The sequence below is a fragment of the Pelodiscus sinensis genome, chromosome 22 (genome assembly GCF_052426305.1).
Source record: "Pelodiscus sinensis isolate ZL-2025 chromosome 22, ASM5242630v1, whole genome shotgun sequence".
Lineage (NCBI taxonomy): Eukaryota > Metazoa > Chordata > Testudines > Trionychidae > Pelodiscus > Pelodiscus sinensis.
In genome coordinates, this window is record NC_143073.1 from 24,090,605 (window position 1) to 24,115,746 (window position 25,142).

Genomic DNA, 25,142 nt, shown 5'->3' on the forward strand with positions numbered 1-25,142 from the left:
AGATCATGTCAATAGTCCCGCGGCCCTTACGAAAGCCACGTTGTGACTCCGGCAGGAGGCCACACTCCAGATGAGTGACCAAATGATTTAAAATCACTCTTGCAAGGATTTTACCTTCGATGGAAAGCAGCGAAATTCCCCGATGATTGTCACATACCTGTCGATTGCCCTTCCTCTTATAGAGGTGTACAATGGATGCATCCTGAGGAATGGAACCTTGCTCCCAAAAAGACTGGAACAACTCAGTGAGCTTCTCTGTGAGTACATGACCACCGGCTTTATAGACCTCTGCAGGTATAGCGTCTGCCCCTGGAGCTTTGCCGCTGGCTGGCTGGCTAACAGCTTGTGAAACTTCGGCTACTACCGGTGGATCATCCATGGCACCGTTGATATCAACCTGGGGAATCCTCTCGATCGCCTCGTCATTGATGGTCGGTTGAGGATGTCTTCAAAATGTTCAGCCCATCTCTGCAGGATCTGAGCCTTCTCTGTAATCAGAGTGGTACCATCTGTACTAATAAGGGGGGAGCTCCCGAGAGACTGAGGTCCATAGAAAATGTTGAGGGCTGCATAGAACCGTTTCATGTCATTCCTGTCAGCATGCCCCTGAATCTCAGCAGCCTGGTCACTTAACCAAGCATCCTGCATTTTATGCAGTTTGTTCTGGACTGTCCTGAGAGCATTTGCAAAGGCATTATTTTTGGCAGCTGATGATGGATCGTTCTGATGTGCACGATAAAGGTGGTGCTTTACAGCAAGTAGAGACAATATCTCCCCATCATTCTCATCGAACCAGTCGGGCTGCTTGCGCGAAGAGGGTCCCAAAATTTTCAGTGCAGATGAGTGGATAGCATTCCAGAAAAGTTCCCAGTCGTCCGCAGCACTGCCTGCAAGGTACAGGTCGAAAAGCCTGCTTTCTAGATCCTCAGTCAATGCTGAGGCTATGCTCGGGTTCTTTAGCCTGGACCCATTAACTCTTGTTATGGGCTTGCTACCTTGTGGCCACCTCTTCATTCTAATTCGGAGATTCATTTTGGAGACAATGAGCCTGTGATCTGTCCAACAATCAGCACCACACATGGCTGTGATCACTCTGACATCTTGCCTGTCTTTTCTCTTGACAATGGCATAGTTGATAAGATGCCAATGCTTAGAGCGGGGGTGCATCCAAGAGGTCTTGTTCCGGGTAGGCAGGTGGAACGTTGTGTTGGTGATAAGGAGGTCGTGTGCTGCACAGGTCTTCAGTAGGAGTAGGCCGTTGCTGTTACATTTGCCCACTCCATGTCTGCCAACAACTCTATGCCAGGCTATTGAGTCACATCCTACTCTTGCATTGAAGTCACCGAGCAGGATCAGCTTGTCGGTGCTACTCACAGCTGATAGTAAGGAATCCAGTTCTTCGTAGAACCTGTCTTTCCTCTTGTTTGGGTTAGTCATTGTGGGAGCATAAGCACTGATCAGAGTGGCTTGATTTCTATTCTGTAGCGGAAGCTGTAGTGTTATAAGCCGATCATTCACACCCTTGGGAAGACTGGCAAACTGCTGAACAAGGTGATTCCTGACGGCGAATCCAACTTCAGCATTGCAATGCTCATCGGTGCCACGACCGCTCCAGAAAAAAGTATATCCACCTCCAGTTTCAGTTAGCTGACCTTCATTAGCAAGACGAGTCTCACTGAGAGCTGCAATATCGATGTTGTATCTTGCAAGCTCTCTGGCAACCAAGGTGTTCTTCTCTCTGGTCTGTCTCTTGTAGGGTTGTCCAGAAGTGTGAGCACGTTCCAAGTTCCAATGGTGAGCGATGTCGCCATATGTTTAATCTGTTTATTTGTATTTGTTCGACCGCCATAATGGGATTCCCACCAGCCGTGGTAAACTGGCCAGGATGTAGTGAAGCAGGCAATGTTTAGGGCACCTTTTCTAGCCTCTTCCCCAATTCTACGGAGGTGAGCAGTGCGTTCCTGAAGAGGACTGCTCAGTCGCCCAGGTAGATGCAGGATTTCACTGCTGCTTCGATCAGCGAGAAACGACCATTAAACCTGAGCCGTCTGTGTGCAGGTCCGTGACTATAGCTCCCAGTGTGTCCACACCTGCTGCTTCATCATTCGCCCATCACCACAGGACATCGAAGGTTGCGAGAATGATGATGGTAATAATGTGGTGTCGAGACTTGCGCGTGATTTGGATTTAAGTGAGGAAAAGTTGTGCAGCGTCAACCTCACTTTCTCTTCCCAATTCCCATCTGGGTCCAGTAGCAAGACAAAATATACACAATAGAACAAAACTCTTTTTTTAGATACATCAGTGGTTTTCTCTTTTCTGGCCGTATCTACATCAAAACTGCCCTCACACCACGTTTGGATGCATCTGTGGTGATGATGAAAGGCTTGTCATAGTCTGGGGCCCTGAGCACAGGGTCAGACATCAGGGCAGCCTTAAGCTGGTTAAAAGCTTCCTGGCATTTGTTTTGTTCTTTTTCCCTGGGTACATCTGTTAGTGGTGCAGCGATCTCACTGTAGTGCAGTACAAATCACCTGTAATACCTGGCCAAAACTAAGAAGGATTGAACTTGCCTCTTTGAATTAGGGACAGACCAATTCTGGATAGCCTCTACATTAGCCTGCAGAGGGTTGATAGTTCCTTGACCCACCTGGTGTCCAAGGTAAATCACTCTTTTTAGGCCAATTTGACATTTTTTAATCTTAACTGTTAGCCCTGCCTCCCTTATGCGTTGGAAGACAGCTTGAAGATGTTCAAGGTGTTCTGCCCATGAATCAGGGAATACGGCCACATCATCCAGATAGGCCATAGCAAATTCCCCAAATCCAGCTAGTAGATTATCTACAAGCCTTTTGAAGGTTGCAGGTTCATTGTGCAGCCCGAAAGGGAGAACTTTAAACTCATACAGCCCTGCATGTGCAATGAAGGATGGATTTTCCTTGGCTGCTTCCTCCAGAGGTACCTGCCAGTATCCCTTGGCTAATTCTAGCGTGGAGATGAACTGGGCACACCCCAATTTCTTCAATAGCTCTTCTGTGCATGGCAGTGGATAGTTGTCTGGGCAAGTTACAGCTTTCAGCCTATGGGAGTCGATGCAAAAGCAGATTTCCCCATCTGGTTTGGGAACTAGGACCACTGGAGAAGCCAATGAGCTCTCCAAAGGGTGAATTGCACACATGTCCAGCATGCCCTTGATCTCCTTCTCTATAGTCCCCTTGGTTGAAGGAGCCATTCTGTAGGGTTGGATTCCTGACTGGGTGACATGTCCATGGAGTGAACGCCCATTCGGTCTGTTCTGGGGTGGCTGAGAACATTGAGGTGAACCTGGTGCAGAGCTGCACAATCTGCCATCGCTGCTCATGGCCGAGGCTCAGGAAGAGGCTTACCTTTTCTACTCCACCCTTGACTTTCCATTGTAGTAGGCTCCCTCAGGCCACTCCACATTCTGAGCCATAAGCTGAAGAATCTTGAATTCTCGGGAATAAAAGGGCTTCAGAGAGTTAATGTGATGCACCTTAGGCTTAAGGTCAGGGTCAGGGAATACTTTGAGGTAATTAACTACTCTAGGTGCTCTTGGACTGTGAACGGTCCATCCCAGGATGCTTCCATCCTATTGGCCTGGAGAGCCTTCAGTACCATGACTTGCTCCCCTACTTTGAAGGACAGCTCTCTGGCATGCTTATCCTACCAGGCCTTCTGCTCTTGGATGGAGAAGGGTGGCTTCCCTTCCCCTGGAAGACCTGGGAGCAAGTGGTAGTAGGATTCCTAAAAGAAATTAAGGAAATGAGAAAGCATTTATAGAGAAAGATAGATATAAATATTCAGTTTCTCTGACCTGACAAGACAACGCTTCAGAGTGGGCTGCCTCAGCAACGCTGATCCAGCAGCCCTAATCTTCCAAATCCCTAAACCTAAATACCCCTTTTGGTGCCAAAGTGTCCCAGATATACCATCCCTTTCCCATAACTGCGACTAGCACCCTAAGATTTCAGAGCTTCTTTTAATTAGAATAAATCTTCAGGTACTTTATGAATATTTATTACAAATGACTGATTTTTGCTTGGATAATTTCCCAAAACCACAGAGAAAGCGCGGGAGGCTGTGGTCTATAGATCTCCCCATCTGGTGTGATTGCGCAGGAAATTTGAAATGGCCGTTACTGCTATGTTAGCAGATTTATACATCAAATTCCAGGCAGGATTCAAAAAATAAACTGTTGCACCAATCACAAACTCTTGCTTCACCCCTTTATGGAAAATTACAAACAAGTATTTCACTGATTATTTACTGTTATAAGCCATCTTACAGAAAATGAATTCTGCAGGCCTCTTGCATTACCAGCATATTTAAATCTATATGGGTATGTCTACACTACCCCCCTAGTTCGAACTAGGGGGGTAATGTATGCATACCGAACTTGCTAATGAAGCCCGGGATTTGAATTTCCCGGGCTTCATTAGCATAAAGCCGGTGCCGCCATTTTTAAAAGCCGGCTAGTGCGAACCCCGTGCCGCGCGGCTACACGCGGCACGGACTAGATAGTTCGGATTAGGCTTCCTAATCCGAACTATCTAGTCCGTGCCGCGTGTAGCCGCGCGGCACGGGGTTCGCACTAGCCGGCTTTTAAAAATGGCGGCGCCGGCTTTATGCTAATGAAGCCCGGGAAATTCAAATCCCGGGCTTCATTAGCAAGTTCGGTATGCATACATTACCCCCCTAGTTCGAACTAGGGGGGTAGTGTAGACATACCCATAAAGGAAAAACAAAAATGAAATAATAAAGCTATTAATTAACTAAAACAAAGCAAATATCATTTTAGCAGGCCGAGATAAGGCAGATAACAGTTAGTGGGCTACACCCTGGCAAAGAGATCTGTTAGTGCCTGGCACACATTCCTGGCCATAGTGCCCCATAGAGCCACTGCTTTAGACCATCACGTGGCAAAGTCCAAAAAGGGTCAATATGAACTGTTTCCCTCTGGAGGTCTTGTGTGGGAAAGGACCCAGAATATCCACAGCTACAGGCTGGAATGGGACCTCTATGATGGGAAGGGGCTGGAGAGGTGCCTTCACCTGGTCTCTGGGCTTCCATACCTGCTGCCACACCTTACAAGTGGACATAGCCAGCCACCTCCTTGCCCATTCCCTCCCAGTAGAATGACTTACTCATTCTTCTCATGAGTGCCCTGAACATAGTGCCCTAGATATCTAGGCATTGGCCTAAGGAACCCCAGGGTTATGGGTTCAAGCCTCACCCACCTGGGGGGAGCATCACCGCAGCCAGCACCAGCTACCCCCATTAGGAAGGCTGGATAAGGGACACCCTGAAGGAAGGGAGATGGGGTGGGTTGTCAAGTGGCCTAGGGGTTTGGGAATTGGCCTGGGGACTTCTGGGTTCCATTCACCCCAGCATGGCCACCAGGGTGCTCATGGGCTAAGTTCAAGAGCTTTTTCCCAGTACTTAGCTGGAACCACCACCTGTTTCCAAAAATGCCAGTCTTCCTTGTGCCCTCTAGAAAGGGACTTTCAGTATAAAAGTCCTTTTTCTACCACAAACCTAGATCTGTTTGACGAGCTGGGTGGTGGTGGGTTGCTTCTGGCCTCCATCCAAGCTCCCATGAGGCTCTCATCTACTCCCTCTTCTGCCTAGAACTGCTCTCTCAATGCTGGAGACATCAGGCTTGGTCCCCCTGGAAGCAATGCTGGCAAGATGAGTATCTCTGCGGGTGGGGAACCACTTTCTGCTGGCACATTGGGTTGCGTTGCCAGCTCTGGGGGGCCTCTTGCACAGATTCAGCAGCTGTTGCAGACTCTGTGTTGCCCTCATGCAGCAGGTTCCAATCCTGGTACTGGCTGCTCCGCCCATTCTGGGTCTTGGGCTGGTTCCACCTGAACCTTAGGAAGGGGATCCACGGCTGTGGCTGTAGTCACTGGTCTGGGGTCGGGCTCCATCACTGCAGGTGTTGGGGTGTCTGGGTGCAGACTGGTAGGCTCAGGAGCAGTTTTAGGTGTCTATGCCTGTTCAGCCTTGCTACAAGTGAGCACTCCCACCCTCTTAGCCTGGTGCACATGGTTGGTTAAGTCTTCCCCTACCAGCATAGGAATGGGATAGTCATCATAAACTATAAAAGTTCAAGTTCTTGACCAGTCCTTGTACTTAACTGGTAACTAGGCAGTAGAGAGGTCAAAAGGATTGACCTTGAAAGGTTGAATGGGGACCTGGGCCTCTGGGTCAATGAGTTTGGGGTCCACTAGGGATTGGTGGATCACTGACACCTGTTCTCTGGTGTCCCTCCATGCAACAAGCTCCCTTCTGCCCACATTCACAGTCTCCCTTCTCTCTCAGTATCCATGAGGCATCTGGGCATGAGGTTTCTTGTGGTGACCCCTGTGTGATGAGCTGCAGCCTGTTGGTGCACTTGGGACAGTTGGCCTTTACATATCCCCGTTCATTACATTAAAACATCACACAATGGGCATATGATGAGTGAGGTGGGCTGCCGGTGTATGGAGTGGAGGGACGAGAGGATGTCTGTGGACCCCCTTGAGGTGGATTCTTGGATGACCCCCTGTTGTAGGGTGCCCAGAGCATTAGGCAACCTTGCTGGCCCCCTAGAATCATAGAGCTGGAAGAGACCTCAAAAGGTCATCTAGTCCAGCCCCCTGCCCAAGGCAGGACCAACCCAACTAAATCAACCCAGCCAGGGCTTTGTCAAGCCGAGACTTAAAAATCTCTAGCGAAGGAGATTCCACCCCCTCCCCAGGGAACCCAACCCAGTGCTTCACCACCCTCCTAATGAAATATTTTTTTCTAATATTCAACCTAGACCTCCTCCACTGTAACTTGAGCCCATTGCTCCTCGTTCTGCCATCCGTCACTACTGAGAACAGCCTCTCTCCATCCTCTTTGGAACCTCCCTTCAGGAAGTTGCAGGCTGCTATCAAATCCCCCCTCACTCTTCTCTTCTGCAGACTAAACAGGCCAAATCCCTCAGTCTCTCCTCATAAATCATATGCTTCAGCCCTCTCATCATTTTGATTGCCCTTCGCTAGTCCCTCTCCAATTACATCCTTCCTGTAATTGGGGGCCCAGAACTAGATACAATACTCCAGATGTGGCCTCACTGGAGCCGAATAAAGAGAAACAATCACATCTCTGGATCTGCTGGCAATGCTCCTCCTAATGCAACCTAATGTGCCATTAGCCCTCTTGGCTATAAGGACACGTTGTTGACTCCTCTCCAGTTTCTTGTCCACTGTAATCCCCAGGTCCTTTTCTGCAGAACTGCTACTCAGCCAGTTGGTCCCCAGCCTGTAACAATGCTCGGGATTCTTCCATCTCAAGTATACAACTCTACACTTGTCCCTGTTGAACCTCATCAGATTACTTTTGGCTCAATCCTCTAATCTGCCCAGGTCACTCTGGACCCTGTCCCTGCCCTCCAACGTGTCTACCTCTCTCCCTAGCTTAGTGTCATCTGCAAACTTGCTGAGGGTGCAATCCATCCCCTCAGCCAGGTCTGGACCAACCCAGATGGCCTATCGCAATATGAACCCCCGGGAGACAATGGAATACTCATGGGTGAAGGCGGCCATATGTGACCAAGTAGGGATCAGTGCAGAGATGATGGTTACATCAAGAGCGGTACCCCATGGGGGCTAGACCCCAGGCTGTAGCCCAGCAAATATGGGACCAGTGTTGGTGGTGGCTGGAGCCGGACTGGAAGACTGCTGCCCATGTAGCTGAACTGGTGGCCCTGGAACAGTTCATGAAAGTTCTACCCTGAGGGGGGAAGGAGTGGGTACAACACCATCACCCTGAGACCTTGGCCCAAGCCATCTCCCTCGTGGAAGACTATATGGTGGCGGAGGAAACCCTGGAGACTGAGCAGAAACTGTGTAATCCAGGGATGCTGGGAAAGAGGCAGGATTGGGGGGTCCAGTGGGAGCAGGGGGGTTGTCAATGACTCCCATGGGAGCAACGTGACTGACTAAGAACAGACTGCCAGGAGGGACCGACCGGGAATCCCCAGTCTGGGGAGAGCCTGATCCACCCCAAGAGCAATGGATGCCCCCCTGGGAGCTTCCACCAGCAGGTCCAACCCGAGCCCACTGTTACAAGTGTGGCCAAGAGGGCCATTTTAGATGTTAATGCCCATTCATGGAGTGCAGCTATGGACAGGTATTGGTGGCAGTGGCAAGAATTCAAAAAAGGGACCAAGCAAAGATAGTAATTCCAGTCAGGGTGAATGGGATAGTGACTGTGGCGCTAGTGGACTCAGGATGTAGTCAGACCTTGATACGGGAGGGACTGACTGCCAGGCCAGATGGTGGAGTATGTCAGTGCAGCTACAGTGTATTCATGGAGATGTGAAGGAGCACCCCATGATGGGGGTGTCACTAGCCATGGGTTCCAATGAGGTATGCCAGATAGCAGTGGTGGCCTCAAAGTTGGCTTATTTGATGGTGTTAGGTTGGGACCGGTCCTACTTCGCAGACCTCCTGCAAAGCAAAACCCTTGGAACTCACCAAAAGGAGGAGCCTCGCCCCACTCAGGCAGTGTTGGTTGGGCAAGAGCCAGTGGAGAACCCACAGGAAAGAACCTCAGGGGCACGGAAGGGGAAAGATCCCTGCCTCAGGAGGCAGTGTCGTCCACAGACCCCCAGCACACAGGCCTTGACCTAGAAGGGGATTTCCTTGAAGAACAGAAGAATAACACAACCCTCAACCAGGCCTGAGATCAGGCAGGAGAACCCAGATGGGACCCAGTCATAGCACAGAGCTCAGGGACCCCAGTTTGAGATCCAAAACGATCTCCTGTACTGGCTGATCATGGATCCTCAAACCCAGGTTGAAATCGGCCAGCTGCAGGTATCCCAGTAATTCCAGGAAGCTTTACTTCACGTAGCCCACACCGCACCATGGGCAGGGCATCTGGGCCAAGAAAAGATGCTGCATAGGGTGGCCCAGCAATATTTCTGGTTGGGGAATCCACTGAGACATTAGCGACTATTGTGCCTCGTAACTGGAGTGCAAAAAGACTAGCTTGGGCAGGGTCCCATGGGCGCCGTTGATACTGCTACCAGTGATGGGCATGCCGTTCGAGCGCATAGGCCTGGACCTGGTGGGCCCAGTGGAAAGGAGCACAAGTGGGAACAAGTATATTTTAGTCATCATGGACTACACCATCCACTACCCAGAGGCGATCCCCTTATGAGTCACCACCACCGGGCCATCACAGATGAACTCCTAAAAGTATTTGTGAGGGTCAGGCTATTGAAGGAGATCCTAACAGACCAGGGAGCAAATGTAACATCCAGGCTCATGGCTGAATAGTGCCACCTGTTGAACATCCATGCTATAAAGACCTCCATATACCCCATGCCCCCAGACAGATGGATTAGTAGAGCATTTTAATAGAACTCTCAAGACCATGTGTAATGGGGTGTCTGGGTCCTTGACGCTGGAGCCCTCCATCCCCTGCACTAACCAGGAGGAAGTGGAGGTGCTCTGCAGCTGTGGAATGGTTCCCCTGAGGCGTTGTAGGGGTTGTTTGCGTGCCACTCCTGGCGTATGTGTAGAAGTGCCCAGCGCCGGCAGGTGGCTTGGGGTGGTCTGCACCGATGTGAGTATCTGAAAACAACGGGCACCAAGTTTAAATGGTGGCTCGTGGCACCAGGAAGAGGAGGAAGGATGGGGCATTGAGAGGACCAATCCTGGAGGGTGAGCCAGGTTCCCAGAGCTCCACAGAGGGTAGGAAGCAACCTAGGATGAGGTACCACGTGACCCATGGGTTGGTGAGTTGAGGGCTGCATCCCCACCAACCGAGCAGAAGAACACTGCTTCTGCTCCTACGGTCCTGGCTTGAGACTTGGAGTGAGGGAGGGTCCAGGTCTCCCTACCCTCCTCGTCTGAGGGAGATGAACTGTTGTAACAGGAGACTAAAGCCGGAAGGCGAGGAATGATCGCACGAGTGAGTGACTTGTGGTTGTTTAAATAAGACACAGGTGAGGGGTGCATGGGGGAAGGGCTTGGGGGATATCTACTCCCCGCTCACAATGATGACCTCACGGGTTACCTGAGTGAGTGTAGGTTGGAATGCTGCCCTTCGCTCCCAGACACCATGCTTTGCAAGTTCATGGAAGAAGACCTGCGGCTTTGGGATAAATGGTTGCTGGCTCTCCTTTTTGCTATGAGGGAGCACTAGGTTCTCTCCCTTTGAGTTATTGTATGGATGCCACCCACGAGGAATCCTGGACCTTGTGAGGGAGACAAGGGAAGAGAAGGAAACATGCACCCAGGGGACCATCCGCTATGTGCTACAGCTGAGGGAGCAACTGAAGGAGCTGGGCCAATTAGCCCACGAGAACCTGCAGAAGGCACAGGAGACCAGGCGCAACACTATAACCAGCGAACAAAGATAAGGACCTTTCAACCCAAGGACCGGGTGTTGCTTTTGCTATCTTTGGCCAAGTCCAAGCTATTGGACTTGGCAGGGCCCGTTCAAAGTGATCCGAAGGTGGGTCCCATGGACTATGAAGTGCAGCTGCCGGGGGAAGAGGAGGGGGCGGAAGAAAGAGACCCGTATTTATCACATGAATCTCCTAAAAGCTTGGAAGGAACGGGAGGCTGTGCTGATCACCCCTTGCCCTCTGGGGTTAGAACTTGGGCCTCAGGCAGGAGGCCCACAGGAACACCATCCAGTGGACCTTGGGCAAGACGTAGGTATGGAACAGCAGCAACAGCCCAATTCCTGCAGGTCTTGTCAGACAAGCCAGGGAGGACTTGATTAACTAGTCACCACATCACCACCATCCTGGGCCAAAAGGGGAGGGACAACCGCTGCCCCCTCCCCAGGAAGATGTGGGACACGGTTAAGGAGCAGCTGGGAAAAATGCTGGTGCTGAGGGTGGTCGAGGAGTCAAAGAGCGAGTGGCTTAGCCCAATTGTATTAGTTCCTAACACAGATGGGACAATAATGTTCTGCATCAACTTCCGTAAAGCCATCTCATGGTTTGACACATACCCCATGCAATCCAGAAGGCATCATCATAAATTAGTATAGCCCGAAGGGGGTCAGGAAGGCTGTCTTTTCCTTTGCCAAGGGGTCAATGGGATTTGTCAGTGCCCCTTCAAGAGGTCCAGCTTTGAGTTACTCTAGACGTTCGTCCATGTGATCCTCTCTAGCCCGGAGATCTTTTTCTGCAGAACTCCTTCCTAGGCAGTGTTTCCTCATATTGTCTGTGTGGAACTGATTATTTTCTTCTAAGTGTAATACTTTATCCTTATTGAGTTTCATCCTATTTAGCTCAGGCTATTTTTTTCCTCTTTGAATTTTAATCCTGTCTTCCAAAGTGCTTGCAAGCTCCCACTCCCAGCTCAGTATCTTCTGCCTACTTTAGAAGAGTTCACTCTATGCCATTGTCCAATTCAGTGATGAAGATTTTGTTTTGTTCTTACCCTTCATATTCTTAATTAGTTTGATCCTGTTTTGTGCCTCGGCTTTTGTAGTTTTGTCCCTGAATCCCTGGGCTGTGTGTTATACTCGTCCCTTGTAATGCTCCGTGTTTCCACTCCTTGTATGACTCTTTCTTCGTTTTCAGGTTACTGCAGGGCTCTTTTAAGCCAGGGCCCCATAGTTCCTACTTCCAGCCCTCCAATGATTGGTTAGTTTGCTCTTTGAACATCTCCTCAAAACTGCCAACCCTCATGAACTCTTGTTTCCCTGAGATGTGTTTGCCATAGGCTCCTACTACCAATTCTGTGAGTGTGTCAAAGTCTGCCTTTGCATGGCCATTGGCTTTAATCTACTGTCTTCTTTCCTAACCACTCCTTGCAATCCTGAATGCTGCCATTTAATGATCACTTTTCCCAAGCTGTGCTCCCCCATCAGATTCTCAGCTAGATCCTTCCTGTTGGTTAGAATCAAATCCACAGCAATTTGGACACCAATGCTCAAACCACTTTCTGTAGTAAAAAGTGGTCTCTAAAGCATTCTGAGAACTTATTCGCTACTCTGTGCCCAGCTGTGTTAGTTTCCCAACAGATGTCTGGACATTTGAAGTCCCCCGTCACCATCAAGTCCTGTGTTTGGATGAGTTTTGTTAGTTGTTGAAAAAAATCTCATCCACCCCTTCTTCCTGGGTACCTGGTCTGTAGCAGAAGCCAACTGTAACACGGAGGTGAAAGAAAGGGGGTGTGCCCCATTGCACCACTCAGACACGAGCCAGCTGAGCTGCAACCTGGAGCTTGCTCTTTTAAAAAGCTGGCACATGGGGTTCACTCTTTAACTAGCCTGCCCAGGATGCACTCTTTGAGTATCTGCCCCTGTTCATTCCGCACACTTCATGTACTGGAATACAGACCTCTAAGATAATCTCACTGGACTTCCCCTCTGTCCCTGCTTGTCTCTCCTCTGGCTACAATTTCCCTCCTTCCCCCAGACTTGGACCAGTCCCCCTGGTCTCTGTGTTTTCAATGGACCGTGGGCCTTTGTCTCCTGCCCCTACTGACTGTAGCTGACACTCTGCCCCGCTAGCGTAGCAGATGTGTATCTGAAGATGCTCTTTGTCTTCCATGGCACGTGGACCCCATTTCAATTGGTTCAGGCCGTTGAATTGCTCCTGCCACTGTCTGTCCAATGGGATGAGATGCAGCGACTCTTTCTGCAAAAGCTGGAGTGGGTGGGGGAAGAACTCATTCGCTCTGTGTGGGCTCTGTGTGTGCAGGACCAGGCACAGAGCTGTGGCTGGATGTGCTGTGAAGCAGCTTCATGTTCAGGGTGGCTCTGTGCTGTTATGGATGCCCTGTGCCACTCCCCAGGGGAACGCTGACTGGCCCATGAACCCGAATACAGAGGACTCTTTCCCCGGGGCCGTACATGGGGAGAGTCCGTGTGAAGCTGGTCACTAAGGCAGAATTTATGCTCTTCCGACGGCTCCATTTCCCCGACACCGGCTCTTGTGCATGCGCCATCCTGTGCCAGGCAGCCAGTGCTGTTGCCACGGCAACTGCAGTAGCGCTGCCCCCGGCGAGGTACCACTCACAGCGACAGCAGCAAGAGATGCGCCCGGGCTCTTCCTGCATCATGTCGTGAGGCTTTGGGCACCACAACCGCCCCAGGAGGGCTGCCGATCCCTAGTGGGACAGAGCTTCCTTCCCCAGCGCCCGGCTCCCTGCTCTGGCTGCCCTACATATCCCCTCCAGCACCCCACCCCTGCTCAGTCTCCCCTCCCGGCCGCCTTGTCCCCTCACCGCAGCCACTGCAGGAGCCTTTTCTTTGGCCGCAAGAGTAATGTGGCCCCTCAGGCCTCTCCCAACTCTGCCACAAAGACCCTTTGCCAGCCCCTCAATGGCCCTCCCTGCCCTGTCTGAGCCCCGCCTGAGGCTGCTTCTCTTCAGCTTCAAGACACTTCACAGACTGCCCAGCCCTCCCCAGCATGAAGCTGTTGGCGCCTGACTCCCCTCAGCCAGCGCTCTGAACCCTTGTGTCATTTCAACCCCCCGTGTGCTTTCTTCCAAGCTATCTCCGCACTTGGGATGCTCCCACAAAGGTATCACACCAGCTGCTGTCAGAGCTTTCCTTGAGCCTACACACAACCTGGACAGTGGTTCGGTGGCTGTGGTGCAGAAACCATTGCTGGTGATGCTGAGTGATACTGTCCCACGTGGTTTCCTTGGGCTCCCTAGTCTGACTGTCATTAGCTGTGGTATCTTGTCTCAGCCTGTGAGATCTCTGGAGCAGTGATTAGCTTTCTGTTCAGTGTTTGTGTGGTGCCTAACACCACAGAATCCTGGTCCATGCCTGGGTTCCTAGGTGCTGTAGTAACACAAAGAACATCAACAGTGGCTGTGAGATTTCCCAGAAGGTAAGTTTTTATAGTCTTTGAGTTACCTATTTACTTTTCACTTGGCTTCTCCATGGAGTTTTCAACAGAAAGCTTTGGAGTTTGGGCTTTGGCTGAACGATTTTCTTCACAGCCCAGCTTTCGTAGTTTATCCATGTCCCTTTCAACACATTACCTGACTGCACAAATCTTGGTGGGGAATTGAATCCTGACTAGATATGGTGCAAGAGATCGTGCACTTTTTAAAAGTTTGTTTTGGAGTGACTGAAAGTGCATGTGCTGTGCATACAAAGCGTTTCGATGGAGGTGGGGTTCACACAGACTGATTGATGTGCCTAACTCAAAGGTGCTTTGGACAAATGAACTCATGTAACCTATCAATCCAGGGAAGACAAGAGTAAAGTTCTGCACTTGGGAAGACAAAATCTAAGGCACAAATGAGGCAGCTGAAAGGGGCCAGGGGTACAAGCCAGCAGCGTGAGTCACGGGCGGTGAAGGTACGGCGTTAGGAAGCAGCCTGGGCCTGGGTTAGAGAGTAGCGGTGGGGCTAGTTCATCACAATCTCTCTGCCCAGGGTGTGGGAGCATGGTAAAAAAAACAACCCAGAGAAAAAGTGCAGGCAGCCCATGGAGTTCAGAAGGAAAACATTTAGGCTCTAAATGGGTTAAAAACCCACCAACCATAATAACCGAGAGCCCAAAATGCACGTTTGTCCCTGTCCCGGCCACCTGATCCTGGGAGGGGGAGCAGACAGCTTTTACCCAGGCCCCTTTCTCCCAGCTCACCCCTGATTGGTTGGGGGGAAGGGAGACCAGCTGGCGTCTGGTCCTGGATTACAGAGAAAGTTCCTGTTTTCCCCACCCCACTGCTCAGTCCTGGGACATTTCCTTGCCAGCCCTCTTCCTCCTTATGTTCCTCTGTGTCTTTACTGGGCCTTCCAAAACCCTTACCAGTGGTGGTGTGGGCTAACCACTCGGCATTCTGCCCTTACAGGCATGTCGCCTGCCACATTATCTTATCCTGGTTTGTCAAACTCATCATCTCATTCCTGCTCTCCAAGTGTTTAGTGAAGGAGCTGGCCTTGGGGTAAAGCCAGAATCGGCAGGGATCTGCCTTTGAGTGGCAACAAGCCAGCAGCCAGGACGGGTGGACGGAAGCTCTGCTGGGAGATAAAACCGTCCTGTTCTAGACTGTTTGAATTCACTGCTCTCTCCCCGCCCCAACTGATTGCTGGCTGCTCCCTTCCCTTCTAGGTGCAGACCGGAGCAAGGAGGTGTGGAATTACAACCTCCCACGCCAGTGCATCCGCGAATACTTCCCCGCGCGCAAGTGCTTTGTGTTTGACCGGCCAGCCGGCGACAAGGAAATGAAGCAGCTGGAGTCGCTCCCTGACAGCTCCCTGCAGCCTGAGTTCCTGAAGCAGAGCCACAAATTCTGCCAGTACGTTCTCCAGGAGTCGAAGCAGAAGATGCTGAAAGGAGGCCACCCCGTCACCGGGCAAAGTGAGTCATGAGCGGGAACTAGCAAACCAGGGGAATGTCTGTGCAGCCGGGCTGCCCCCTCCCCAGGATAAGGCTGGGAGAGCAGGTCCTCAGGCTCCAGGGACTGACGCGAGGGTAGAATGATCCTTTCAGTCCCTAATGCCACCTCTCAGCTCCATCGACCGGTGTCCAAGCGCCCGTTAGTCGGTTTTGAAACTAAGAGAATTTGCTGGGAGTGGGAAGCAGCACTTGAGCCTTCCCCCACCCCCCAGTGCCTGCAGCAGAGGAGCCCAGAGAGCAGCCAGACGCTTTGAACAGCCTGGGGTTGCTTTGAATCAGTCGGCTGCTGCGTGCCTGGGGCCCCGGTGGAGTGGCCCACAGATTAAACTAGGCAGCCCATGGGCCAGATCCAGTGGCTTGGTGGGCCAAATCTGTCTGATGGGCCTGACCTTCCCGCCCTGATCTACACTGACAGGCCTACAGTGGTACAGCTGCATGGATGTAGTGAGTCTGGTGAAGATGCTCCATGCCACCGTCCCACCCCTTCAGTGTAATCCAGGCTCTTTGCTGTCATCCCCTCCCCCTCCCCCCCCCCACCGTACCTCATACCACTCAGAGGCTGAAGCCACTGGCCACTGTGAAGCCATCTGGCCAGAGCCCCTGCATAGCACAGGCTGGAGCAATTCAGCCTGTCATTGCGGCTCCTGCCCGGGGTCTCTGGCGGATCTGACAGACGGAGCCCCCGAGTCTTGTCGCAAACAGAAGGGCTGGTGAGTGGATCCCAAGGGAGCAGTTTTCTCCACCCACTTAGCCCTGGTGTCAATGGCTTTACCAGGGCCAGGCAATACTGCACTAAGGCCAAATTCCCCAAGTGGGAATCCCTCCACTTTTTAAGACAGGGTGTCAGGGGAGGGCACGTACGTGTTGGTTTTAGGTTCCATTTGTTACGTCCAGGTTTGCAATTAGCCTGAGAATTCCGCCGACTGCCTGGAAACAGCCCAGGAAGTGCCCTGAGTTCAGAGAGCAGCTGAACAGATGTAACTGATAGTCCAGTGTTCACCTGTCCTGGGTGATTCCCTCAGATCAGCTTCTTGTTGCTATTTTCAGGGTAATTAAGTGACAAGTCAGTTTCCTGGGACTAGTTCTCAGCGGTAAGAAATGAAAAATGATGCTGGAAATGCAGCTGGGAGATTTATACATGTCCCCTCAGATCTCTGAGCAGAGGCAGTTGGGTTCCTAGACAAACACATGCTCTGTTTCACTACATAGACCCCAGCACCAGAGTGTTTGAGGGTCTACTGTGGGAAATGTACAGGGCTAGCTCTTCAGGCAAAACACTCCAGTCACACCAGTACAATCCCCAAGGGGGCACTCTTCTCACAGTCAAGTTCTGATGGCATGTTTCCCCATGTGAACCAACCCTCAACGGATGTGAAAACAGATCGAGCAACGACAACCTCACAGTGGGTAGGGAAGCAGACTGATTAATGGAGAGAAGGGTTTAAGGTTTGCAGGTGGAAACAATGTCAAAGAAGCCAAGTCAAGAGAGGAGCATCACATTCAGCTCAGTGTGGTGAGCGAGGCCCGTGCTTAGCTTTCGCTCTTGCAGAGTGCTCTGTGGATCACAAATCTAGATTCATCGATTCTAGGGCCAGAAGGGTCCACTGTGATCATCCAGCTTGACCTCCAGCATAGTCAGAGACCTGCCGCCAAAGCAGAGCTAGGGAAGAGTCACTCTTGATTTAACACAGTGTCGGTGCTGGGGAGTCCCCCAACACCTTTGGTAAATTGTCCCCAGAGTGAATTACCCTCTGTGTTAATGCCATGGCTTCTTTCCAGTGTGAATTCGTTCAGCTTCAGCTTCCAGCTGGTGTCTCGTGTTGGATTTTCTCAGCTAGGCTGAGAGCCCAGGGTGCAACAAAGTGCAACTCTGACTGGAAAGTCCCTATTCATGCATCCTGGGATCACAATTAGCTCTTTGGCCACAGCATCTCCCCGGGAGCTCGTGTGCCGTTGACAACTCCCCACGACGTGTGGCATCGCTGCTTGGTGTGCCATGATCATTCAGCATAGACAAACCAATCTGGGGCTGTGATTCTTCCGCTCCTAGACCTGCAGCTGGTACCTCGGTGTAGCTCTGCTGGAGTCAGTGGATCCGATCCCCCAGCGATGCATCCCTGGAGTAAATTGACGTGACTCCATGGGATTCAGGAGGCCAGATCCCCTACCAGTAACAGAGCATCTGTGTTATCTCTGGCTGTGTCTAGACTGCATCCCTTTTCCGTAAAAGGGATGCAAATTAGACACATAGCAATTGCAAATGAAGCGGGGATTTAAATCCCCCCCGTTCATTTGCATAAACATGGCTGCCGCTTTTTTCCAGCTCGGAGCTTTGCCTGAAAAAAGCGCCAGTCTAGACGCGGATCTTTCGGAAAATAAAGCCTTTTCCGAAAGATCCCTTATCCCTCTTAAAATAAGAAAAGGGATGCAGTCTAGACACAGCCACAGAGTGCTAGACCCAAACACTAAGAGGTCAGGGGCTTCTTGTTGAGAATGAACTCTTCTACGTGCGCTAAGAAGCATCTGCTGGCTCGGGTGGGCTTGGAATTCTCTCTGCTTCAGGGGAGTGGGGAGAACAGCCCGTGGCTCAAATCTCAGGTCATCTGAGAAGGGTTTCCCATGATAGAGCCCTTCCCCCAAAACAGCATTTGGCAAAATCAGAGCATCTTTTGGCTCCGATCTGAGCCTAGTCTGTGACTCTAATGAGACTGGTTTTGGGGAGGATCCCTCAGCACAGGGGTGACTGCTGGGGAGGGACCAAAGGGGGGCACCAGCTATGTGACTGCCCTCCCCATGTGACTCCTCCCCTTTCCCCCAGGGAAAAGAGGGGCAAGCTTTCCACCCAGGCCCTGCCCCTCATCTTCCCTTGCTCTGCCCCCTGCTTCACCCCCTTCCCCAAAGCTCCCACCTCTGCTTCACCCCTCCCTGCCTCTTCCCCACTCCCACTGCACCTTCTCCCCCAGGCCTGTGCCCCTGAGTGACATGGCCCAAAGAACTATCGGGGGACCTGGAATGAACAGCAGGAGTTGGGCCCCTGCCCTCACCAGCAGTGACAGCCATGGGAAGCAGAATGACCCAGCCCTGGCCAGCTCTTCTCCACTGACTCCCAGGCTCATCGCTGGCTTCCCCCCAGTGAGTGCAGGTGTGTCAGGGTGCAAGCCCCCCACCGTGCCTCAGTGCCCCCTGACTGTCCTCATCTAGCCCCTCTCAGGGCAAGTTACAGTCTGTGCGGGTTGCTCATCATTGGCATTGGGGTTATTTCTACTGCCCCGCTTACCTAAGTGGCCTCATGATCCACCTCCAAACCAGGGTTTTGTCTCCAGCCCCTAGCCAGGGGGAGTCTTGGCTGGCCCTCTCCCAGCCTTTGCTGGCTAGCCCCAGCCTGTCTCCCTCCTAGAGCTCCTGCTTCCTCTCCAGCCAGCCCTCCACTGGCTCTCCCTAAGCAAACTGTGCTTCTCTATTTATAGCTGACAGCTGGGCTCTCACTCGCGGAACAGCTTCAGCTGGGCTCTCTGTTCCCAGCCCTAGCTCAGGGCCTGAATCCTGGTCTTAAAGGGCCAGTGCAGGGCAGGCGTCCTGTCACAAGGTGCTGGCCCTGCCCCTGCCCCAGGCAATGCTGGGGAGCCCTTACTAGTCCTCTGAGCTTGGGCCCCATGGACCCCATTGGCTGGCATTTGGCACACCCCTTATGACATTTGGGAGGGGCATGTGACACCTCCCCCCATGCGCCTCACCACGACTCAGCAACTCCCTCAGCGGGTGCAGGGACTCAGGACCCTTTGGCCACCCATGCTAAGGATGAAGGGAGCAGCGTGGGCCATGCTGATTGGCCCAAGAGAGTCATATGGGCCGGTGCAGAGCAGAGGGGTGCAGCCGACACGAGGGGCTTTCCAAGCCGATGTGCCCCAGTGAACACACGACACACGGGGGAGGGGGCGGGCGTGCCAAGAACCAGGTGCCCAGTGATTCGCAGCCCAGCTACGGGCAGGTCATGGAGACGGTTTGGGCCCGTCCCCTCCTGTCCGTCCACATCCTACCGAGGCTGCTGGGGAGAGTCGCCCTCCCCTGGGACGGGCACTTCTGACCGAAAAGCGACACGGGAAAGTGCCCAAAGGCCACGTGCAGACTCGGGCCGCACTTCAGAGACAGGCCCTGCTCCTCCAAGGGAGTTGGGCACTTCCTGCTCTCTGGCCCATCTCCCTATAGTCGGAGCAGTGGGTGTTCTGGGGAATGTAGAAGCAGTGACAGAGCAGTGGGGAGAGCAGTGCGGGTGATGGGCAATGTGGGAGCAGTGGAATAGTGATGTGCAGTGGTCGGAGTAGTGGGGGTGATGGGCCATGTGGAGCAGTGACAGAGCAGTGATGTGCAGTGGTCAGAGTAGTGGGGGTGATGGGCCATGTGGAGCAGTGACAGATCAGTGATGTGCAGTGGTCGGAGTAGTGGGGGTGATGGGCCATGTGGAGCAGTGACAGAGCAGTGATGTGCAGTGGTCGGAGTAGTGGGGGTGATGGGCCATGTGGAGCAGTGACAGAGCAGTGGGGGTGATGGGCCATGTGGAGCAGTGACAGAGCAGTGGTGTGCAGTGGTCAGAGCAGTGGGGGTGATGGGCCATGTGGAGCAGTGACAGAGCAGTGATGTGCAGTGGTCGGAGCAGTGGGGGTGATGGGCCATATGGAGCAGTGACAGAGCAGTGGTGTGCAGTGGTCAGAGCAGTGGGGGTGATGGGCCATGTGGAGCAGTGACAGAGCAGTGATGTGCAGTGGTCGGAGCAGTGGGGGTGATGGGCCATGTGGAGCAGTGACAGAGCAGTGGTCAGAGCAGTGGGGGTGATGGGCCATGTGGAGCAGTGACAGAGCAGTGATGTGCAGTGGTCGGAGCAGTGGGGGTGATGGGCCATGTGGAGCAGTGACAGAGCAGTGGTGTGCAGTGGTCAGAGCAGTGGGGGTGATGGGCCATGTGGAGCAGTGACAGAGCAGTGGTGTGCAGTGGTCAGAGCAGTGGGGGTGATGGGCCATGTGGAGCAGTGACAGAGCAGTGGTGTGCAGTGGTCAGAGCAGTGGGGGTGATGGGCCATGTGGAGCAGTGACAGAGCAGTGGTGTGCAGTGGTCGGAGCAGTGGGGGTGATGGGCCATGTGGAGCAGTGACGGAGCAGTGACAGAGCAGTGGGGGTGATGGGCCATGTGGAGCAGTGACAGAGCAGTGGTGTGCAGTGGTCAGAGCAGTGGGGGTGATGGGCCATGTGGAGCAGTGACAGAGCAGTGGTGTGCAGTGGTCAGAGCAGTGGGGGTGATGGGCCATGTGGAGCAGTGACAGAGCAGTGGGGGGAAGCTGTCAGAACAATTTTCACCATTTGGGGAGTTTATTGGAGGGGAGCCGTGAGCTGAGCCGGGGTTTGGATTCAGTGACAGCGAGGGGCAGTCCATGCGCTAGCTGAGATCAGGGCCATTTGTGCCTGGCGCTTCACAGACCCAGAGCCCCTGCACCACACAGCTCAGTTTCATGCCACGTTACAATAGGGAGCTGATCAGGGTGGGGGCTGGGAGCGAGGTGGAACATGGGAGGTGACAGTCGCTTAGCAAGTACCATCGTGTGCGTGGGGCTGTCTGGGAACGCGCTGTCGCAATCCCCGTGCATAGAACGGGGGATCACTCACACTGTTAATATTAATCACCTTGTTTAAGTGCTGGCTCCGGGCCAGGCTGCTCAGCACTTCCCAGGAATCAGCCTTCGGTGACTTGGATGGACACAAATTAGAGTCGGTCGAGGGGGGAGCAAAACCCGACTGAAGGGTGAGAGAGTCTGGCCTGTTGGGAGGTTAAAATGTTGGGCACATTCGGACTTGAGAGAAGACTGAGAAAGACCCGAGAGCAGCCGTCAAAGACAACGATGCCTGTGTTAACGAGGGGGGCGATGGATTGCTCTTCACATGCACTGAGGTCAGGATAGGAATGAATGGGCTTCCTCTGCAGCCAGGGCCACATGGACTAGGTCTTAGAAAACGCTGCCGACTCTGAGGAAAGTCTCACTTGGGAACAGGCTTTGGAGGGGGCTGCAGCGTCCTGGTTGCTGGAGGTTTTCAGAACAGGTTGAACAGACATCTTGTATCTGTTGATAAAACGGGTCCCTCCCCCTCCCCTGGGGCCGTGGGCTGCCCCAAATGCTGCTCCTCAGATCGGCTCCCTCTCCTGTCTCTGACCCTTCCCCTCTCTTCCCCGCTTCATTCTCTGCCCCGTGTCAGGCCCCTTGGCTGCAGCGTTAATGCACCTTGCAGTACCCACCCCCCATTTCTCTCTCATCCTTCATCTCCTCCTGCACCCCTGGGGCCAGCCCAGCCCAGCCCAGGCCTCCTATTGCAGCCACTCTCGGCGTCAGACTTTCCCATGGTGCCCCCATGCCTGGAACAGCTTCCTACAGCCCATGTGCCCAGGGCCTCCCTCCCCCTCACACTTATTTCATGCCACTCCCTTCCCCCCCTGCTCAGCCCCATCTCCTCCCTCCCTCCGGCCTGGCCGGCTCCTTGTCTGTCCTGTGCCCGACGGGCTGTGAGCTCCTGAGGGCAGGGCACAGGGACAGGGCTGGCTCTGAGGGGCCAGGCTCACTCCTGGGACTTGGACATCAGAGGGACAGGAGCTGCCAGCGGCATCGGCCCCCAGTGATGTGTCTGTGGGAGCTACTCAGCCAAGCAGGGAAGGGCCCAGGGCCAGTGCAGAGCTGGGGCCAGGCCCTCACGGGAGTCTCTGGGAATTCTCCTAACGCCCCTCCCCTGCTCTTCCCCAGTGTTGGGCCGCTTAGCCCAGAGCTACGTGGAGACGATCCTGAGTGGGAAGGTGCCCTGCCTGGAGGATGTAATAACCACAATTGCCGCCAAGCAGAACGAGGCTGCGGTCAGGGCGGGGCTGGCTCTTTATGACGCCCAGATGGAGGAACAGGTCACATTCCCGGCGAAGGTGGCCGCGCTGTCTAAGACACATGGGGCGTGCGAGAGGGCAGCCCTGCAGCTGTTCATGCAGCAGTCCTTCAAGGATGAGGGTCAGAAGTACCAGGAGCAGCTGGCGGTAAGTGTCTGGGCCCTGCATGTCCCCCCGCCTTGGACCTGCCCCGGCTGTTACTGTGCTCCTTTCCTGGGTCTATTAGGGTATGTCTACACTACAGCACTAGTTCGAACTAACTTAGTTCGAATTAGTTAATTCGAACTAAGCTAATTCGAACTAACACGTCTAGAACTAAAAACTAGTTCGAACTAGCGTTTTGCTAATTCGAACTAGCGCGTCCACACTGATTGGACGCAGGGGGGCATTTAAGGGCAGCTGAAACCGGTTCTGGCAGGGCATCAGGTCAGTAGTTGCTTTGTGTGGCTGCTGTCTGAGGCTATCTGAGCCTCGAGCTTAAAGGGACCCCCCTGGACAGCCGGTTCTCAGCTTTTCCTGCTTGCTTGCCAACCTCGCCGAGGGACAACAAAGCGTCGGTCTCTCTGCCCGTCTGTGTCGGTGCTTCCCTTCGGGGGGGCTGCCGCAGGTGGCAACATGGAGCCACAGCTCGCCCTGCACCTTCTGGTGCACTTTCTGGACTTGCTGCTGCAAGCCTGCCAGCAATGGCTCGAGGCTGCCTGGCACCTCCTGGTGCACGTCAGCCCCCTGCCTCTCCGCCTGGCTGCCCTGGGGGCCGTGGAGGAGTCGCGGCGGCGCCACAGCACCGGCGTGCCCCGCCGCGTCTGGCGTCTGGACACCAGCAGCGACTGGTGGGACCGCATCGTCCTGGAGTGCTGGGAGGACCGACAGTGGACCAAGAACTTCAGGATGAGGAGGGACACCTTCCTGGAGCTCCGCGAGTGGCTCGCCCCTGCCCTGCACAGAAGGGACACTCGCATGAGACCTGCCATCCCCCTCCAGAAGCGGGTGGCCATCGCCCTCTGGAAGCTCTCCACGCCGGACAGCTACCGATCCGTCCGGAACCAGTTCGGCGTGGGGAGATCCACCGTCGGAGCGGTGCTCATGCAGGTACGGCGCTCGTCGGCCACCGAGCCGGGGGGGAGGGGGGCTGCGAGGAGGGGATGGGCCGCCCAAGGGACAAAGAGGGGGCGGGAGGAGGTGAAAGCGCCCCGCACCGGAGGGGTCGGGCTGTCCCGGCCGTACTACACGCTGCCAGGGGGGTTGCTTCCAGGAGTGGGGCGCGGGGCACTGCCAGGGCACGCACGCTCCCAGCCACCCGGGCGCCCCACTGATTGGCGCTTTGCTGTGTCTCTCTCCGCAGGTGGTCAAGGCCATCAACCGGGTGCTGCTCCGCAGGGTGGTCCGCCTCGCCGACCTGGATGCCGTCATCCGGGGATTCAGCGCCCTCGGCTTCCCCAACTGCTGGGGGGCCATCGACGGGATGCACATCCCCATCCGTGCCCCGGAACACCAGGCGTCCCGGTACGTCAACAGAAAGGGGTACTTCTCCGTGATCCTGCAGGCCGTGTGTGACCACTGGGGACAGTTCACGGACATTAATGTGGGCTGGTCCAGCAAGGCACACGACGCCCGGGTGTACCGCAACTCCTCCGTGTGCCAGCGGCTGCAGGCCGGGACCTTCTTCCCCGACCGCCACATCAGGGTCGGGGACGTGGACATGCCCGTGTGCCTGGTGGGGGATGCCGCATACCCACTGCAGCCGTGGCTCATGAAGCCCTACACGAGGCACCTCAATCCCTCCCGCCAGGCCTTCAATGCCAGGCTGACCAGGGCCCGCATCGTGGTGGAGGGGGCCTTCGGGCGACTGAAAGCCCGCTTTCGATGCCTCCTCACCTGGCCGAGCACAACATCCCTCCCGTGGTGGCGGCATGTTGTGTGCTCCACAATTTGTGTGAGCGGAAGGGGGAGGCTTTCCTGCCAGCCTGGATGGCTGAGGCTGACCGCATGGCTGGACACTACGGTCAGCCCCGCACCGCCGCCATCCGGGAAGCCCATCGGGGGGCCGTCCGGATCCGGGAAGCCCTGAGGGAGAGCTTCCTGGTGGAGGAGGAGGAGGACTGACCTCTCCCTGCATGCCCCACTGGAACCTTCTTCCACCCTACCCCCCTTCCTCTTTCCCCTCCTTACCTACTGTACAATAAAGACACCTGTTTTTGAAACAAAAACGTCTGTTTATTGAACATAACTGGGTGCGGGAAGGGAGGAATGAGGGTGGGAGAGGGGAGGGGGAAACCTGGGACGAGGGAGCTGGAAGGGAAGGGGAGGGAAGGGAGGAAGGGAAAGGAAAGCTCAGGGGTGGGAGTCCGGCTGCCTCTCCCGTCTCGCCACACTGCTGGTCCGGGGGCGTCGGTGGGGAATGGTTGTGGAGGGGGGGCAGGAGGGACGGGGGTGTGGAGGAAGCAGGAGCGGAAGCAGGAGTGGGAGCAGGGGGAGCAAGAAGGGGAGCAGGGGGAGGAGGGAAAGCGGTCCAGCAGGCTTTGGAGGTGGCCTCGCAGGGCACGGCCCTGCTCCTCCAGGGCCTCCAGACTCCTCCAGCGCAGCCTGAGGTCCTCCTGGACCCAGTGGTCCTGGAGACGGAGCTGTCGATCCAGGAACCGGAGGTGCCGCCTCTGGTAGTCCTCCTGGTTCCTGGCTGTCCTGCTTGCCCGGGCGTGGGCGGCTGCTGCAGGCGGGGTGGTGCGCCCTGCAGTCCCAGGTGCTGCGGCTGTGGTGTAAGAAGACCAGCGGTCAATTACCCCAGGGGCCCAGGTGTGTGAAACCCAGCTCCCCTCTGCAAGGCCAGGGCCCCTGCAGGATCCCCAGCT

The 25,142-nt window shown here is 54.2% G+C and overlaps 2 protein-coding genes across 2 annotated transcripts in view; both read left to right on the forward strand.

Annotated features, from left to right (window-relative positions):
- LOC142819585 (uncharacterized) overlaps positions 1–25,142 on the forward strand; it is a 176,921-nt gene that overhangs the window by 70,915 nt on the left and 80,864 nt on the right. The gene's annotated exons all lie outside the window — the stretch shown is intronic.
- Positions 10,861–25,142, forward strand: part of LOC149521867 (uncharacterized) — a 34,479-nt gene continuing 20,197 nt past the window's right edge. The window contains exons 1-3 of the mRNA XM_089772699.1: positions 10,861–10,996; positions 15,100–15,348; positions 22,166–22,443. Of these exons, the coding sequence (XP_089628825.1) occupies positions 10,861–10,996; positions 15,100–15,348; positions 22,166–22,443 (663 nt within the window). The remainder of the gene's footprint in view (positions 10,997–15,099; positions 15,349–22,165; positions 22,444–25,142) is intronic.